At 58.1% G+C, this 16,926-nt stretch overlaps 2 protein-coding genes across 10 annotated transcripts in view; both read right to left on the bottom strand.

Annotated features, from left to right (window-relative positions):
* Positions 1 to 10,502, bottom strand: part of LOC112391147 (cytosolic phospholipase A2 beta-like) — an 18,487-nt gene extending 7,985 nt beyond the window's left edge. The window contains exons 1-11 of one of the 7 annotated variants that reach the window (XM_024732346.1): positions 10,381 to 10,502; positions 6,023 to 6,176; positions 5,692 to 5,945; positions 5,298 to 5,354; positions 4,714 to 4,809; positions 4,411 to 4,487; positions 1,336 to 1,408; positions 903 to 1,039; positions 682 to 813; positions 304 to 344; positions 79 to 121 (exon numbers count right to left, since the gene is read on the bottom strand). In XM_024732346.1, coding sequence (XP_024588114.1) covers positions 79 to 121; positions 304 to 344; positions 682 to 813; positions 903 to 1,039; positions 1,336 to 1,408; positions 4,411 to 4,487; positions 4,714 to 4,809; positions 5,298 to 5,354; positions 5,692 to 5,945; positions 6,023 to 6,176; positions 10,381 to 10,444 — 1,128 coding nt within the window. In that variant the 5' untranslated portion in view covers positions 10,445 to 10,502. The other 6 variants (XR_003001415.1, XM_024732343.1, XM_024732344.1 and 3 more) reach the window with 6 other exon arrangements.
* Positions 10,503 to 12,402: 1,900 nt separating this feature from the next.
* MAPKBP1 (mitogen-activated protein kinase binding protein 1) overlaps positions 12,403 to 16,926 on the bottom strand; it is a 50,247-nt gene continuing 45,723 nt past the window's right edge. For 2 of the 3 annotated variants that reach the window (XM_024732443.1, XM_024732444.1), the window contains exons 24-31: positions 16,571 to 16,737; positions 16,195 to 16,340; positions 15,876 to 16,073; positions 15,641 to 15,725; positions 15,061 to 15,344; positions 14,242 to 14,838; positions 13,717 to 13,802; positions 12,403 to 13,098 (exon numbers count right to left, since the gene is read on the bottom strand). In XM_024732443.1, coding sequence (XP_024588211.1) covers positions 12,871 to 13,098; positions 13,717 to 13,802; positions 14,242 to 14,838; positions 15,061 to 15,344; positions 15,641 to 15,725; positions 15,876 to 16,073; positions 16,195 to 16,340; positions 16,571 to 16,737 — 1,791 coding nt within the window. In that variant the 3' untranslated portion in view covers positions 12,403 to 12,870. The remainder of the gene's footprint in view (positions 13,099 to 13,716; positions 13,803 to 14,241; positions 14,839 to 15,060; positions 15,345 to 15,640; positions 15,726 to 15,875; positions 16,074 to 16,194; positions 16,341 to 16,570; positions 16,738 to 16,926) is intronic. The other variant, XM_024732445.1, reaches the window with a different exon arrangement.

Here is a 16,926-nt window from a genome sequence, read left to right on the forward strand (position 1 = left end):
GACCCCCATGCTGGGCCCCAGCTTCAGGCCCAGGGAGAAGGGTGAGCACAGAGCACGAGGGAGGGGTCCCAGACTCACCACCAGGATGCCATTACTGACAAGGCGCTCAGCACAGTCGGTCCTGGGAAGAGCCCCCAGTGACCCTTAGCGAGAATCCAGGTTCCCATCCCCCAAGGAGGTCTGGGTTTTCCTCCTCCACCCCTGATGCCTCCCAGGGAAGGGTGTCAGCTCTGGGTGCGCTGGGCTCTCTCCTTCCCAGAAGGAATCACTCCCACCCGGGAACTGCCCCATGGCCCGACTTACAGATTCTGCAGCCGAAATTCAACTTCCAGCTGCTCCTTACCCTGTAGAGAGAAAGAAGCAAGTTAGAAACGGTGAGGAGTACATGTGTGTGTAGGTCCCAACCCAGACACCTGGGCAGCTGCGGTCCCAGTGGTGAGGAGAGCCACTGTCCACCTTCCCTGGACTGCTCCAAGAAAGCTGCCCTTGGCTTAGGGGACAAGACAGAGGGTCGGGGACAGGACCGCTCTTTGGTGGACAGTAGCTCCTCGCTGACAGAGGCCTCTGGGATGCCAGGGAAGCCTGGACCACTCACTGGAGAAGAAAGCCATGTACCTGGCCACCCTCCAAAGCATCCCCTCCCCACAGCTGAAGCCCTCCGCTGCCTGCACACAGCCTTGCCTGAGGGTTCAGTGAGAAGCTCTCACGCCGGGACTCCCCAGCCCGCAAAGTCCCCACGTCAAACAGCACCAACAACAGAGGGTCATCCTCGGTCAGAAGGTCCTGGTCAAAGACTTTGAACTGCACGATGTTCTGAAAGGGGAACAGAGTAAGGGGGCCGCAGGAAGAAGGGGTGGGACAGGGGTGGGTCAGGGAGCAGGGCCAGGCTGATGCCTGCCCACCTTGAGCTGGGTGTGGATTCGGAAGTGAAAGCTCTGATTCCAGATGGGGTTTCTGCTGTTCTTGACCACGCGCGTCTGGACCTGGTGGCTGGAGGCCGAGGGCAGCCAGAGAGTCACATAGCAGTCAGAGGGGGTCACTGTGGGAAGGAAGAAGGAGCGCCCGGTGCTGGCCAAGAGCCCTTCCCAGCCCAGCTGCCCAGAGCCCACGTCCTTCCATCACAGGCAGCCCCAGGAGACCTAGAGACCCAGGGAATGGGGTTGGGTCGGGAGGCAGGAGGTGCAGGCCTGACCTCGACGTTCCATCCACTACCTCCTCTCAGCACCCTCTCTGGGACCCGCCGCACGCCCAGCCCTACTCGCATCTCTTCCCACTGTCCTGCCCCACTCTGAAGCCAGCTGCAGAACCACTGCCCTCTCTGGGCCCAGCACTCACCTAGGTCCTTGGAGGGCAGGCCATGGGCCTGCAGGACATGAATGGTGAGCAAGCAGGTCCCAGGCACCTTTGCCTGCAGAGAGAGAGAGAAACAGGCTTACTACAGGCTGATGGGCCCAAAGGGGAGGCTGGGGTGACACCTTGAGGCCTAGTCCTGAACCAAAAGGACCAGCCCTGCCCAGCCACAGGCCTGTCCTCCACCCACCAGAGTCCTGAGCCAAAAGGCGGCTGTGGTATCTCCTGATGACGCCTGCCTGCACTTACACAACACGCTGCACCGGTTCTGGTCCAAGGGCTTCATGTAGATTAACTTGATTTAATCATACAACCACTCTATGCATGAGGACTACTTATTATGACCAACCCCACAAGGAAACAGAGGCACAGAAAGGCTAAGTAGTTGCTTGCCCAAGACCCAGGGCCAGGATTGGAGCGGGCTAGCTCGAATTGTGCTCTCCACTCCCACACCTACCTGCTTCCAGTTCCTGGTACAGTATGCCCTTACTCTTTCCACCCTACAACAACCCTGGCTCCCCTTTACTAAGCAGCCTTGAGGCTGGTCTTAGGTGGCAGAGAGGACCCCTGGGCAGCAAAGGGGGTGTGGATAGAAGGGCCCTGATGGAACGGAGTCCAGGGGCAAAGCTGGAAAAGCTCATCCATCACGCCCTAAGCAACTGAGTCAGAAAGAACACAGGAGCGACCATTTCCTCTGGGGCCCCAGGACGGCAGCTGGGAGCCTGAGTTCTCAGGGCCCAAATCCATGGTGCCAGGGAGCTCTACCTAGAGCCCATTTCTAGGGCAGGAAAAACACAGAATGATCCTGCTTCCCAAGACCCTGCCTCTTCCCTGGCTTCTGCTCCCTGGCCCTGTCCAAGGCCGGCAAACACCTGGAGAAGCCCATAGCTCCCTCAAGAAACAGCATTAACCAGACCCCGCAGGGACCAGTGCCCTAGCAGGTCTTACCAGAGCCATGAGGCAGAGAGTCCTCGGGAGGAAGGAATGGCGGGCAGCACCTGCAGGACTGAGGACTGTCAGCTTTCTCACCGAGAGCCAGGGATGTCCCAGCAGGCCTCGAGCTCCTCCCTGGTTCCTGCCCACTGCTTCAGCTCCACCCAAGCCCCACACCCACTCCTGGACCAGCCGCCCATCCAGGAGATGAGACACCTTAAGCCCACACAGAGCCACTGACACCCTCGTGATGAGGGCTCAGCACCCCCACAGACCCATCCTCTCCAACCACCGCCCACTGGGCCCCACAGCCCTGCTCTCCCTGCCTGGACCTCGAGGAGGGGCCCCCAGGAGAGCTTGCCGTCAGCGGCTGAGCAAGAGGCCGCGGGGGTCTGGCTGGGGTTGCAGCTGAAGGGGCTGCTGAGGTCTGGAAGGCAGGGAGCGGGCCCCAGAGCAGCAGCAAACCCGTGAGCCGCGTCCCCAACCCCAGGGCCTTCCACAGCCTCCTGGTGCCAACGTGACAGAACCGCCCTGTCTTCACTGAAGTGCTTGGCCAACCTGAGGGGAGCGCCCCGGGCCCCAGCGTGAGCCGGCAGGGCTGTGGCTTGTTCTGTGAAACAGCCCTTCAAAGCCACGTGCCGGGCTGCCTCCACCTTGGAGCTGGGTGCTGGGTGGCAGCCGGGGAAGGGGGCTCTTCCGTCCCCAAGGCCAGGTTGGGGCAAGGGGGCACGGTGGGGACAGCGAGTGCAGAGACCCACGAGGGACAGGGGTTTCCGTCCCCTCCTATCTGTGCCTGCTGTGAGGGAAACAAGGGCAACCCTTAGGGAACAAGACCCCACCAGCTGCTGTGGAGCTGAAGGTGGAGAGCAAACAAGGCCAGAGCGAAGCTAGCGAGAACTTTACAAGCCCTCCGTCAACGAGCTCCGTGCCACAGAGTGACAACAAGGCTGAGGTCGGCCTGCTTGCCCCAGAGAGGCTGTGACAGCGGCCGGGGACAGAGAGGTCTCGGCTGCAGAGATCTCCTCGGGCCCCGGCCTGGACCCAGCCCTCACCCCCAAGCAGGGTCACCCTGAAATGTTTACCTGAACCTTCCAGACCTCACCAGACCACAGAAGGCAACCATGAGGGAGCCTTAGCACATACGTGAATCATAGCCGCCTTTTATTGAACCCTTCCTCTGCGCCAGACTGGTGCCATCCTTACAGATACCATCGCCAACACGCCATGAGGTAGGAACGATCGTTATCTCTGTTTTACAGACAGCACACTGAGGCTGTGAGGCAGTAACTCGCCCAAGGTCACGGCGCTGGTGAGGTGGTGCCGCACCTGAACCCCACTCCTCTTCCAGAACAGGCTGCTGCCTCACCTGTGCGCCAGCTTCCTGGGAGGCCACACCCAGACCTGCCTGGCGCCTCCTGGTCCTCCCGATCATCTGAAGCTGACCCTAAGCCCAGCTGGGCCAGCAGCCAGCACCTCTGACTCCAGATTGCCTCTCGAGGTGACTGGCTCAGGAGGGGCGCGGCCTTTTCCGTAAGTCGTCCTTGGCGATGTTCACCAGGGCTCGGTCAGTTGAGGCCTGAGACCTTAGTGAGGGAGTCGAGCAGCTGGAAGTAACTGTACTTGAGGTCATACTCCATGTCGTACCAGAAATTCACTGTGGAGAGAATGGAGACCGGAGCACAAGGGTCCCCCTTCTAATCTAAGCTTCCCCACACACCCCCCGGTGAGCTGGGCAGCCCCTCACCGGCCATGCAGCCATGGGACTGCTGGACGTGGTGGAACCACAGGGCGGGCAGATAGAGCATCTCGCCAGTCTGCACGGTGCAGTGAAGGGCCTGGGCCTGACTGTAACTGGGGTACTCGGACAGATCTGGAGCCAAGGGGTCCAGTGGGATCCAAGGCACCTGGGAACACAGCAGATTCCAGGGAGTAGGCCCAAAGCCCCCAGGCCCTCCAGCTCTGTCCCTGGAGGTAAACACCATGGGCCCTGCCCTGCTCGGCACTGGGAGGCCCAGACGTAGGGATTCTTCAGAGCAAAGCACCTCCTCCCCATCTCTTTTGTGCCTGTTCCTCAGAGCCCAGGTTCCTTGCCTCCCCGCTCCCGGGGCCCAGGAACAAAGCAGACACCTTCTCCATGGCCTCTTCGTCCACCATCTTGAATGAGCCCTCTTCGGTTAGCTGGTAGGTTGCTGGTGTGTACAGCTCTGAAGCCAGAGGGAGAAAGTTATGGGCACCCTCAAAGGGCCTGGAGCTTGCCCACCACTCCCACTTGTTTCCTGGGTGCAGGGGCAAGAGGGCCAGAAGTCCTAGTGCAGTGGAGACGCTGTGTCCACACCTCAGGCCTGGGGTCCAGCCCGCCCAGGGCTACCCACTGCCCTCCCTCTACTTTGGGCCACCTGCTCCCCGGCCCCTCCAGGCTGCACCCCCTACCATAGGGGATGAAGGGCCGGTCGCTGGGTGGATGCAGCAGGAAGTGTTTCTCTCCCGAGACCACACAGTAGAGGTTCTCATAGTGGTCCTTATGCACTGCTGACACAGAGGGCCCAGTGGGCAGGGTTAGGAGGGTGCAGACACTCGCACTTGGGGCCCTGCACCCCAAGACAGCTTACAGTGTGACAGAAGAGCACGCAAAGTCAGAGGAGGCTCAGGGGGATGCCAAGGAGAGGAGTCTGGCAGGCATTCAGGCACCTCAGATCTCTGCCTGCCAGGGACTTGACACTCACCAGGAGGGGAATTCACACAAACAGGGTTCTTCTGAGTCTACCCCTGACTTAGCTGGCCTTCAGTGCTTTCTAGGGACCTTACAAGAAACAGTGGCCCCCGGGTCCAATGCCGCGGGCACCTTCACCCGCCTGAGCTGCTGGGGAAGGCCCTCTGTTATGCCTGAGTCCCAGAATCCCAGGAGAAATCTTAGAGATCAATCAGTCCGACTTCCCTGCAGGCCAGCCGTCCACTCTCCGCCTCGCCTTCCCTCCCCACAACCTCCTCCCCACCTTTGTATTCCCGACACCTACATGATGTCACTGCAGCTGCCTCCCCCAGCCAGAAGTTCACAGCATCAGGCATCTTTCCTGTGGGTCAGAGGAAAGAGGGCGAGTTAGGAGAGGCCAGGCTGGGAACTACCACCACACAGTGATGCTGGGCCAGGACCTGGGCGGGGAGCAGAGGGGCCCCAGGAAAACGGCAGGGAGAAGGGGCAGAGGTGGATGAGCATGGCGAGGGGCCTCTGTCCCCTGGAGAAGGAAGGGCAGCCATCTTCAGTAGTTCATCGAAATGAAGTCAAGGCTGAGGGAGCTGACCCCGTGGGGCCAGGAGTGTGGGCCGTCATCAGCAAGGGGAGAGGAGCGGCAAGCGGGGCTGGCTCCCACCTTCCCGCTTCTTCCCTGCCCGGGCCCCACCTCCACTCACCCAGCGCCTCAGAGGCCCAGGGCACGTGGGGCTCCAGATCAGGCAACAGCTGGGGCAGCTCGGTGAGGAGGTTGGAGCACTGCTTCTGCACGTAGAGGACCCCGGGGTGTTGTGCTCGGCCCTCCAGCACATCCAGCACACAGCTCAGGGGCAGGCGGCGCTCGGCAGGCATCACAAACCGGTCCCCTCGCACGGCATCCGCGTAACCATCTGGGGTCACCGCCACGCTCACCTCCACGGAGCCCGCTGTGGCTCTAGAGGAATGGACATTCAGTCCAAGCCCAGATGCCCCAAGGCACCGCCCACTCTCTGCACCCAGGGCAGCCCCCACCTGAGGTAGGGGAGGGACCACTTCTGGAGGGCTGGCCAGTGCTGCAGGGCATTTCGGATGATGCAGGGCCTGTTGGGGCAGACCCAGTCACGGTAGAAGTGGAGTGGACCCGGGGGCTTGTCCAGGTAGGGCACAGCAGGAGGCACGCTGAGCTCTGAGAGAAAGAGGCGGGGGAAGGGGGTTGAGGCCAACAGTACCCAGTTGCTGCCCCACAGCCTGCATAAGAGATGCCCTCTCTGGGCAGTTCACTGTGTCACCAGGCAATGCCTATAGGTGACCAAGGGACCCTGGACAACCAGGAATAGAAGAATGAGGAGAGAAATTAAAAGGAGAAAGTGTGAAACACCCATAAACACACCAGGATGGGCCCTAAGAGTCCACGGGGCCATGGGCTGCTGCTCGGCACACAACCCAAACCCTCCAGGGGGCCACATCCGGCCCTGCACGGTGAACCCCTGGCTTTCCTACTCTGGAGTGGCCAACCTCCTGGCATCCATTAGGAAAGGCAGCCATGGAGGCAGTGTCGGGAGCTCCAGAATGAGTAGAGCTGAGACCCCAAGGCCAACGCTTGTAATGGGTGGGCCAAGGTTCTGAAGAGCACCTAAAATGTGCTGAGGACTTGGCTGGGCCATCGGGGAGGTATTAAGGGATGATTCGAGCATCATCTCAAGAAGCTTACAACCTAACTGGAGAGACAGGCTGCCACACAAAACCATCGGAAGAAAAGTAAGGGCTGAACTGTCTTCTGGTCTTACCGAACAGCATCACCAGCCTCAGACACCCAGGGCTGCCATGTGTGTTTGGGCAGATTGTGTGGTGCGCCACCTGTGCAGAGGTCAATAGTGGCCCTGTGTCACCCTTAACAGAAATCCCTTCTCATCTACTTATTTATTCATTTATATTTGGCTGCGTTGGGTCTTCGTTGCTACGCTCGGGCTTTCTCTAGTTGCGGTGAATGGGGGCTACTCTTTGTTGCGGTGCGCAGGCTTCTCATCCCGGTGGCTTCTCTTGTTGCAGGACACGGGCTCTAGGCACGCAGGCTCAGTAGCTGTGGCTTGCGGGCACTAGAGTGCAGGCTCAGTAGTTGTGGTGCACGGGCTTAGCTGCTCTGAGGCATGTGGGATCTTCCTGGACCAGGGCTCGAACCTGTGTCCCCTGCATTGGCAGGCGGATTCTTAACCACTGCACCACCAGGGAAGCCCCCAAAATCTCTTCTTTTCGACTCTTTCTTCTCATTCCTGGTATCCTACTGATTACACCTCTAAGTCCTGTTGATTCTACCACCTATGTCTCTCAAGCCACACACACCCCTTTCCTCTGCTGGTAACCACATTCAAAGTTAGCTCATTTGGGTCCTCAAATGTCACTTTGATGAGGCTTCCCTCTCTGGCCACCCTTTTTAAAATTGTAACCTGCCCCCAACAATCTTTATACCCCTTCCCTTCTTATTTTTATCATTTCTCACTATCTAACACTATATATTTTACTTATTCCATTTGTTTATCCATCTCTCTTGCTAGAATGTATGCTCCATGAGGGCAGGGATGCTTCTTATTCACTGATGTACCCCCCCACCCCAGGACCTAGCACACAGTAGGTGCTCAGTAAATATTTGCTTAATGGTTGAATATAAGTCTCCAAAATCTCCTGGCTGGATGATTGCTGCAGTGAACTAACTGGTTTCCTTGGCTTAATTCCACTCCTTCTCAAAGCATCCCCCACCCTGGCCCAGTCATCTTCCTAAAATACAATCTCATCTTGTCACACCTCTAGTAAAAAGTCCTTTGACGGCTTACCACTGCTCTTTACAAAATACAGTCAGCCTTGGCACACACATTCAAGACACTCCGTGATGAGGCCCAACCTACTTTTCCAGTCCGGTTTCCTCCTGTCTGGTGCCTGCCCGTCAGCACACACTTTACTCAGGTGGTGCCAAACGTTGTTCCTGCTGCTCACTCACACTGGAATGCCTTCCTCCTGGCTTTTATACAGGGCATCGGCTTTGCTGTGTTATTTTCATCCTTGCGGTCTAGCCTGAATGTCTTGGTCCCCAGTGGGTGGTTACTACATCCTATCCCAACAGCCACTGCACTCATTTCCACATCCGAGGTCACGCTCTCTCTCATGACCGCGTCTCCACGCCGGTCATCTGGGCCTTGCCATCAGCTGGAAAGTGAAATGTCTTTAGATCAAAAATTGAAACTGAGTGGGAAGACCCTGGTGGATCCCGGAAAACTGAAAAGGAAGTATGCTTCCTTCACTGGCTCAAGAGGCAAGATGGAACGTGCCAGGTAGATAAGGGAGTGAGGGCGAGGAACCTGCCAAAGGGCCTTCCCAGTCATGCCAGCCCATCTAAGCAGTCAACCGGTGGGGCTCAATAAATCTCCCCGTTATTCTTACTAGGAGTCTTAAAATAAGTGGACACTGCCTTTTTTTTTTTTTTTTTAACCCTTTGTACTTTCTGTAATTATTTCAGTTTTACTTTTTCACCGTTTAATAGATTTCCTTTAGAGAATGGCCACTATTCCCTCCTGGGGCTTCCAAGTGAGAATTTCAAAAAGGATGCAAACAATTCCTCTGGTCCAACAATTCTTTTGCTAGGAATTTAACCAACAAAAACACACATGTGCACAAAGGCTCTGCTCCAGGCACACCAGCCTCCTCACTGATCCCTGAACACACCCGGCACACTGCCACCATAGGGCATCTGACCCACGTGCCCTCTCCTGGAAAGCTTTTGTCTCTCAGAGGTCTGCTCGGCTCCCCTCCTCCCCTCCTTCTTCAAGCCAGTGCTCAGATGTCGCCTTAACGAAGAGGCCTACCCTGACCTCATTTCAACTTGTAACCTGCCCTCCACCCCACATCCCGAGCCTCCTCATTCTGCTTTACTTTTTTACCCCAAAGCACTTATCTTCTAACCCAATTTTTTTCTACTATGTAATTTACTCATTTAATGTGCCTATGGTTAATGGTCTCCTCACTTAGAATGTAAGCTCTACAAGGGTAGAGATTTGTTTTGTTCGCTGATGTATCCTAAACATACTGAATGGAGCCTGGCACACTGAAGAGCTTACTAAGTATTGGTTAAACGTTCGTTTAAAATATTGGTTGCAGTATTGAAAACAATAGACTGGAAATGGCCTAAATGCCTACCAATAGTGGGCTGATTAAATAAATTACAGCATTAGTACACAGCAGAGGTGGAAAAGACTGAAAAAGACTGAAGTAGAGTGATATGGAACGATTTTCAAGATACACAGTACAGAAGAGTGCGCTTAACAAGCTACCATTTGTATAAAAAGGGAGATAGAACAGTCATAGGTTTGTGTGTAGATATTAACAGAGTATTTCTGGAAGGATGCATACTGGAGCCTGGAATGGTAGGGAAGCTTACTTTACATTGTGTTGAGTCTGCTGGGGTTTTATTTTATTTATTTATTTATTTATTTTTTGCGGTACGCGGGCCTCTCACTGCTGTGGCCTCTCCCGTTGCGGAGCACAGGCTCTGGACGCGCAGGCTCAGCGGCCATGGCTCATGGGCCCAGCCGCTCCGCGGCATGTGGGATCTTCCCGGACCGGGGCACGAACCCGCGTCCCCTGCATCGGCAGGCGGACTCTAAAGCACCGCGCCACCAGGGAAGCCCCGAGTCTGCTGTTTTTTAAACCACGTGCCCATGTCACTATTCAGTGATAAGATACTGCTTAAAAATAGAAAGAAAAAAAGGAAGAGAATAAGAGAAAAATAAAAACCAAGCAGGGGGGCTTCCCTGGTGGCGCAGTGGTTGAGAGCCTGCCTGCCGATGCAGGGGACGCGGATTCGCGCCCCACTCCAGTACAGCTGCCTCCAGTTCTCCCAAAGCTCTGCAGTGCTCGCAGCTTGGAGGAGTCTTTTCCTGAAGGAAGCGATCCAGCGGGGGTTCAGAGAGGGAGAAACCTTAAAGATTTCACAACAGAGAAGGGTGGGAAGGGCAACAACAGAATGCCCCGAGTATTCGGTGCCGGCTGACGGTGGGAAACACAGAACGCCACCAGAGTAAAGACTGGGCCGGGTCTTGGGAATAATGTGAAGAGTCACCCCAAGAAGCCACGAAAGTGCGGGAACAGGGAAGGAGGGGAGCTGAGGGCCCACCCAGGGGGCTGGGGAACGGGGCTGCGACACGCGCCATCACAGAGGGGCCGACCACCAGTCACGTGCACGAGGTTCCGCACCCCTTGAGGAAAAGAAACACGGTGCACTCTGGTACCAGTAGCCCAGGAAGAACCAGGGCGCACCCGGATCCGCGACCCGGTTCTCGGCAAGCCCAGGGCCCCTCCCGCATCTTGTAGTTGCTCTGCGGTCGACGAGCCACCCCACTCACCCCTTGCCGCAGCCGGGAACTCCCGTAACTCCCTTCGCACAGCCTCCAAAGCTGCATCCGCCATGATGACGCCGCCACCGCCCCTCCCTCCCTTTCTCCTTAAGACCTCGCCCCGGGCCCGAGGCCCCGCCCTTCCCTGCGGCCTGGAGCCCGGGCTCCCCGCCCTCCCCCACGCCTCGTCCTCCCCAACACTAACGCTGAAGTCCGCAGCTTCCAACTGCCCACCCCCATACACCCCCAGGCAACCACAGATTTTGTATCCACTCGGCGAGAAGCCGCGCCTCCTCTCGCCTGCCCCACTCGCTGGCAACCCTGGGTTAGCAAATGATTGTGTTTATTGACGAGTTCATACATCAGTACAAACGGACATGTTAAAAACAGCCTCTGCCCTGTGAGACCTGGGGAGGAGGGAAGCGCCATGGCCTGGACAAAGTATAAAAGTTATAAATAAGGGGCTTTCAAAACTGGGTCAGGGCAGATCTGAACGGGGGCGGCAGTCGCCGGTGGCCTCAGACATGCAGAAGGGGGCGGGCGCCGGCCACAAGACCCCCCAACCCGCACGCTGGGCTGGGGGTAGGGGAAGGGCGGCCACCTTCTCACAAACCTTGGCAGCAGTGTAGCGCCTTTTCCTCATGAAGGACAGACTGGCTGAGGATGGCCAAGAACCCAGCCCAGAGGGCCAGGCCTGAACCCCATTTGCGGTGGACTGCGGCTGGTGTGCGGGTTAGGGGTACGGTGAGAGTGGATTTCTAATTCTGACAAGGGCAGCTGCAGCCCTCCCGGGGCCCACTCTCAGCTGTGAGAGTTCTTGGGCCAGGATTTCTTTGCACGTTGGCCAAGCAGGTGGTGGTAGTAGAGAAGAGTGAGGGTGAAATAGGTTTCACCTGTTCAGGTGACTGATGCAAACAGAGCTGCACACCCTTCAGAATCTAATTTCTTGCTAAGCCTCTGCCTACAGAGCCAGCAGAGCCCATACAGAAATGGACTTCTGTGGCCTGGAGCTGTGGTAGAGCTGCCCTGACTTACCTGAGGCAGAGGAGGCAGTAGGGCCTAGAGACACATGTTCTTCACCCCAACTCTTCAACAAGTGCTTCACTACTTGGTCCTACTCTACTTGCCCACTGTGCCCTAGCTCCTTCCCCTCACCCCTAAAACTGCCCTTCTAATTCTAATCTATCCCCTGACCTCTGCCACTTACCTGTCCCACCTACCACCTTTCCAGTGTGTCTCTTGGCCCCTGCTGCAGTCCCATGTGCCTCCCTCTCTTCAACCTCCAGTACCCAGTACCCCTGGGTGCCCAGCACTGCCTTTGAGGCCATCTCACATCAGCTAGGCTGTGGACACTAAGAATCCAGATTTCAGGCTTAGTGTGTTCCTTCCCTTTTCATGTTCTGTTTTAAGAGCCAGGTTGGTGAAGCTAGGGTGGGATGTGAGAGAAAACCAGGTACCCATCAGCCAGCCAAGTGCCCTACCAATGAACACTCAATATGTGTGTGTGTATGTGTGTGTTTCGATTTCACCTGTGGCCAAGGTCCTTAGAAGGTGGGCCAGCGCCCTGTAAACTATGAGGGAAGTTCCAACACAGACCTCTGACTGAGCATCACTCAGGATGCAGGGAGAAGGTGGCCTCGGCTCCAGGAGCCTACTGGGGACCAGGGCTGGAGGACAGGGAAGGCCAAGGGGCTGAGGGAAGGAGGCCAGGGCTTCATGTTTGCCCAGCACAGGGCTTTACTGTCCTGCAGCAACGTCCCACAGCTGGCTCCACAGTTCCGGCCAGGAGAGAGGGGGCACAGGAAGAGACGATGCTAGGGCTCTCTTGGAGGGGGAACGGGAGTGGAATGTGGTGGCTCGGGCCTTGACATCAACTCAAGCCTCCTGATGGCTGGGAGTGCTCCAGAGGGCCAGAGGGCTCTGCCTTTCTGAACTGCCAGCAAGTGCGGAAAACAACCCCTGCTCTGGCAGCCAGGGGAGTGCAGCTGGTATTGGATTGGGGGGGGGGGGGGGGGGGGGACGGGGGGGGAGTGGAGGTAGAGGTGAAGCTCCGTTGTTGGCTAAAGGGCATGGATACCAGATCACCTCTCACCTCTACCCCACTGAATACCCTGTGTGTGCTCCACCCCAGGGAGCTGATCCCTGCAGTAATTTCAAATGGCTTCTCAGAAGGGAGGGCCAGCCTTTCCCGATTTCCCCCAGATGAGGCAGGCTGCCCTCCTACTCCTCACAGCACCAAGATGACAAAGGCCCAAGACCTACCCCTGTGTGAGCCACTGGAGGGGCTGTGGAGGCAGGAGTTCCAAGAAAGTGAGGCAACAGTCAGGGAAATAAATTAATAAATACAGGGACCCCATGAGGAACAGCTGGGAAAGCTGCTTCCCCTCTGAGCACTGATCCCTGCTATCCACTCCAAGCAACCCCACAGGTTTTGGTGAGTGGAGGAGGGGCTGCAGTTTGGAATCGAGGGAGCATTCACTTGGGACAGGCTTCTGGAACTCAGAGTCTGCGTTCCATGCGCCGCTCCACGGCTCGAAGCAGCAGCTCTGAGTATTGCTCCAGCAGGGCCTGTGTCTGCTCAGCGCCCGCAGCCCCAGGGCTCCCGCCTGGGCTGGACAACACGGCCCCGGCCAGGGCCTCTAGCTCCTGCCGCACGGAGGAGAAGGTGTTTCTGAGGAGCTGGGTGATGCGACTTTGCTCTGCTGAGGGTGTCTTGCAGCTGGCCACCTGCAACAGGACCCCGGAAGTGAGGTGGAGGAACAGTGGAGGGGACTGTCAATGGATGTAGAAAAGGGAGGGGCCCTGCCGGTGTCCAGCCTGCCCCAAAGAAGGGACTGCATGCCCTGCTAGGTGTGGCTGGGAGTTGCACACTCCAAGACCAGCAAGTATGACCAGAGGCTAGGGGACGGAGGCAGACCCTGGGGGTGACTGTCAGATCTGGCACCATCTACATCTTGTTAGCAACTCCTCTTTCAAATCTTGGCCCCTGCTGGATTGTCCCCTATGTTTAGGGTGGCCAAGTCAGTTTTGAATATGAAAAGGGGTACTATTAATAATTATACTTGGACAACAGGCATAAGCTGCGTGGTCCTAAGCAAACTAAGACATGTGGGCTCTCTACACCTCACCCTCCTGTCTGAGGATGTCTCCAGCTGTTAGCCAGAAATGACCCATACGTGCTCAGTTCACGAGGCCTGGCCTGGCTTCTAACCCACTCACCTACTCAGAATGTTCCTAGTTGCTCCACCCGCCCATTGGTGGAAGAGCCTTATCATTATGTTCCAGATACTCAGCTAGCACTCCTGACCTGCTCTGTCTTCCCGCCGGGGGGTACCCAACACGTACCAAGTGGTAGAGCTGCACGGCCTGGCGCACACTGCCCTGCAGCTCTGCCACAAGCTGTTCGCACTGCTCCAGGCTCACGGCTGGTTCTGGGAGGGACAGACAGCTCAGTAAGACCCAGCAAAGCTGCTCCTTCAGGCCTCCCCACCCAGGGGTCACTCAGAGGAAGAGAGGCCTACCCCCACCCCACCCAGCATCGCACGCCCTCAGTCCCTTCCTCTTGCCTCCTTCCTTCCCGACACCCTCCCAACACCACCCAGGAAACAAGGTCCAGAGGAAAGGGCCAGCTCCAGCTCCAGTCCCAGGGGCCGGAAGGCACTGAAGGGGCAAGTGGGTCACAGGGAGATCATGAAGGTCGGCAGGAGTGTCTCACCATCAGGGGTGTGACTTAATGGACCGAAACAGGAGCAGACAGGATGAAATACACCAGAGGCTGGATGCACAGAAATGGGATTGAGCCAGAGACTGGCCAACAGACACGGGAGAGAGAGGACGGGGCAGGAGATGAGAGCTGGGAGCTGTGCACACCTGAGTCCCGGCTCTGGGCCGCCCCCGGCCTGGTGCGTTCCACAGGGCTGGGAGTCTTCTCAGGGGGTGGGGACTGCAGGCTCTCAGGGCCTCGGAGGAGGATGCTGACCGGCAGCTGCTGGGCACGGGGACTGTTGGGCCCAGGCTGAGCCTGGCCCTCGGTCCTAGGCTTGGGAGTGGCACCCTCCCCCAAACAGGCCCGTCTCTCAGATGTACTGTGAGCCTTCGCCAGGCCCGCTGGGGGGCCAGGCTGTTCTGCCTCACCAGGGGCCTGGCCCTTGGTAGCAGGTGAGAATGTGGCCAGGGTAGGGCGATCAGGCAGTGGCTTTGGGATATCCAGGACCAGGTGAGCCCGGCTGGGCAGGGCCAGCTTGCTGAGTGGCGAGACTCGGATGGGGGCAGGAGCTTGAGGTTCGGCAGCCAGGCCCAGGTTCTCCCCAACAGAGATGCTGCGGGATATCTTGGCCATGGAACTGGTGGTGGGGTTCCGGTAGGAGTGGGGCTGAGACAGACGGCTGTCAGCTTGGGGCAGGGAGCACAAGCGCCCCTGGGCCTCCATCTCCTGTAAGAGCAACGGGCCTGGTGGAGGGGCCTCATCTGCAGGGGAGACAGAGACATACACAGATCAGGTGGTGAGGACGGCGTCCCGGGTGCTAAGGCTCAACTCTCCAGGAGCTGCTGTGCCCTGCACATACCCACTAAGGGGCTCCCACTGGCAAGCACAGTGACACATCAGGGCCACGTGAGGCCACTTTCCTCTAGCATGCCCATGGGCTCCACGCTCCCCACACCTAGAGCTGAGCCCCCCAGGCTCCTCACCCTGTGGCACCAGACTCTGCACCGACTGGGCTTTCTGGAGTCCACCTGAGGCGCTGGCTGTGGCCACTCTCTTGGGGGCCCAGCTACTGTCCCGGTTGAGACGGCGTCGTGGCAACAGCACAGGGGCTGCCTGCTGGGGGCCAGGGTTCCCGAGGGAAGGCCCCGCCTCCGGGGGTGCTCCTGGAGGATTGGCACCACTGCCTCTCAGCTGCTCGCCAGAAGCCTGCGGCACCTGGGCTGGCCTCGATGTCATTGCCAGCCTTGAGGAAGATGGGGATGGTTCCCTAGGGAGGAAATGTGGAAGAAGGCCCAGAGGAGGCTCAGGGCTTCTCCCTGCCAAGACGGGGAGAAGCTCTCACAGCACTAACGAGGCACTAGGAGAGAAGGGTGGGCACAAAGCCAGCCAGGACAGCTGTCCCCAAACTTGGAGTGCACAATGCTGCTGGGCATGGAAGACAGAGCCTTGGAGAGAAGAGGGCTGCAGGCTGCCCCAGGCGCAGGGCTGACCCTATTGGGAGCACTGCGAGGTTAGGAGAGCTAGAGCTCCTTGTAGGAAAGTGAGCTGCTGTGGGGACAGTACCTGAGTGCGGGGCTCTGCGCTTGCAACAGGAATCGTGAGGAGATGCTCCGAGACTCTGTCCGCTCTGGTACCCGGACTGGGCCCCCTGCCAGGGTGACAGAAATCAGGGACTGAAGCAAGCTCCTGCCCAGACTCTGCCTCCCCTAGAAAGCAGTCCCCGGGCATGGCCTGCCCTTGGACCCTCAGCGGGGCAAGGGGAAAGAAGGGTAGATTGCGGTGACCAATGTGACCACACCTGGAGCAGCCCCATTGGCCAGAGTCTCAAAGTGCTGTTTTAGAAACTGCTCCTGGTCCGGGGTATGGGGGCTGCCTTCCTGCACCCCGTAGGGGCCAGTGCCTCCCTCCTCTTCCTCCTCTTCCTCATCACCCTCGGCTGGCTCTTCAAGGTCTGAGGAAATGCCATCCACACTCAGGGGCTCTGTGCTCTCGGAGTCTGGTTGTGGGGGAGGGGGAGAGAAGCATCACGCTGCAACCCTCTGTCGCCAGAGCCTCCACTCCCACCTCAGTCCACTGACCCGCGTGGTCCCGGCCCTCCCTCAGGGCTGCAGCCCCACCTTCATTGGGATGCTCAGGGCTGGAAAGGCGACTGCTGCTGAAGTCCACGGAGCAGGCACTGTCAGGGCTGTGCTTCTCTGAGCCCCTGCTGCCGGCGTACACTCTTCCCAGGGTCCCTCGGGCTGGTGCCTGCACCTGGAACTCACTGCCAGAAAGGCCAAGAGGGGAAAGAGGAGGCAGTGAGCAATGGTGAGCAGCAGCCCCACTGGATCTCTGCCTTCCTTCTGCCCCACCCGTGAGCAGGACTGGGGATGAGGCAGTGGTGGGCAAGCTCTGAGTGCCTGGGGCCAGCCCCCCACCCAAATACAGAACCCTCGGAGGGAAGGGAAGAAGAGGCGGGTGGTGCATGGCCCCAGAAGTCTGCAGGACCCTTGCCTGGTATCCAGGGTGGGGCTGTCACTCGGCTCCGGGTAGACAATACCGTCTTCGATGGGTGCAGGCTCCAGTTCTTGGGCAAAGACCCCTTCATCTTGGGACAACAATCGGATAATGTGGGGGCAGGAACAGGGTTGGGAAGCCTGAGGCCGGGGGCGCTTTTCATTCTGGAAACACACAAAGGGAAACACACATTCTGGAAACATCACTGGGGTTGCTGACGTGAGTGAGGGTCTGGGAGAGGAGGTGGAGGTGGGCAAGGATCCAGTGGGCACCAATTCCGGGGGAAGCTCCGACTCTGAGGACAGACACCGAAAAGCCAGGCTGGGTTCCAACTAGTGTTCTTGAGCTTCTGG

Source organism: Neophocaena asiaeorientalis, unplaced genomic scaffold (genome assembly GCF_003031525.2).
Source record: "Neophocaena asiaeorientalis asiaeorientalis breed wild unplaced genomic scaffold, Neophocaena_asiaeorientalis_V1.1 scaffold119, whole genome shotgun sequence".
Classification (NCBI taxonomy): domain Eukaryota; kingdom Metazoa; phylum Chordata; class Mammalia; order Artiodactyla; family Phocoenidae; genus Neophocaena; species Neophocaena asiaeorientalis.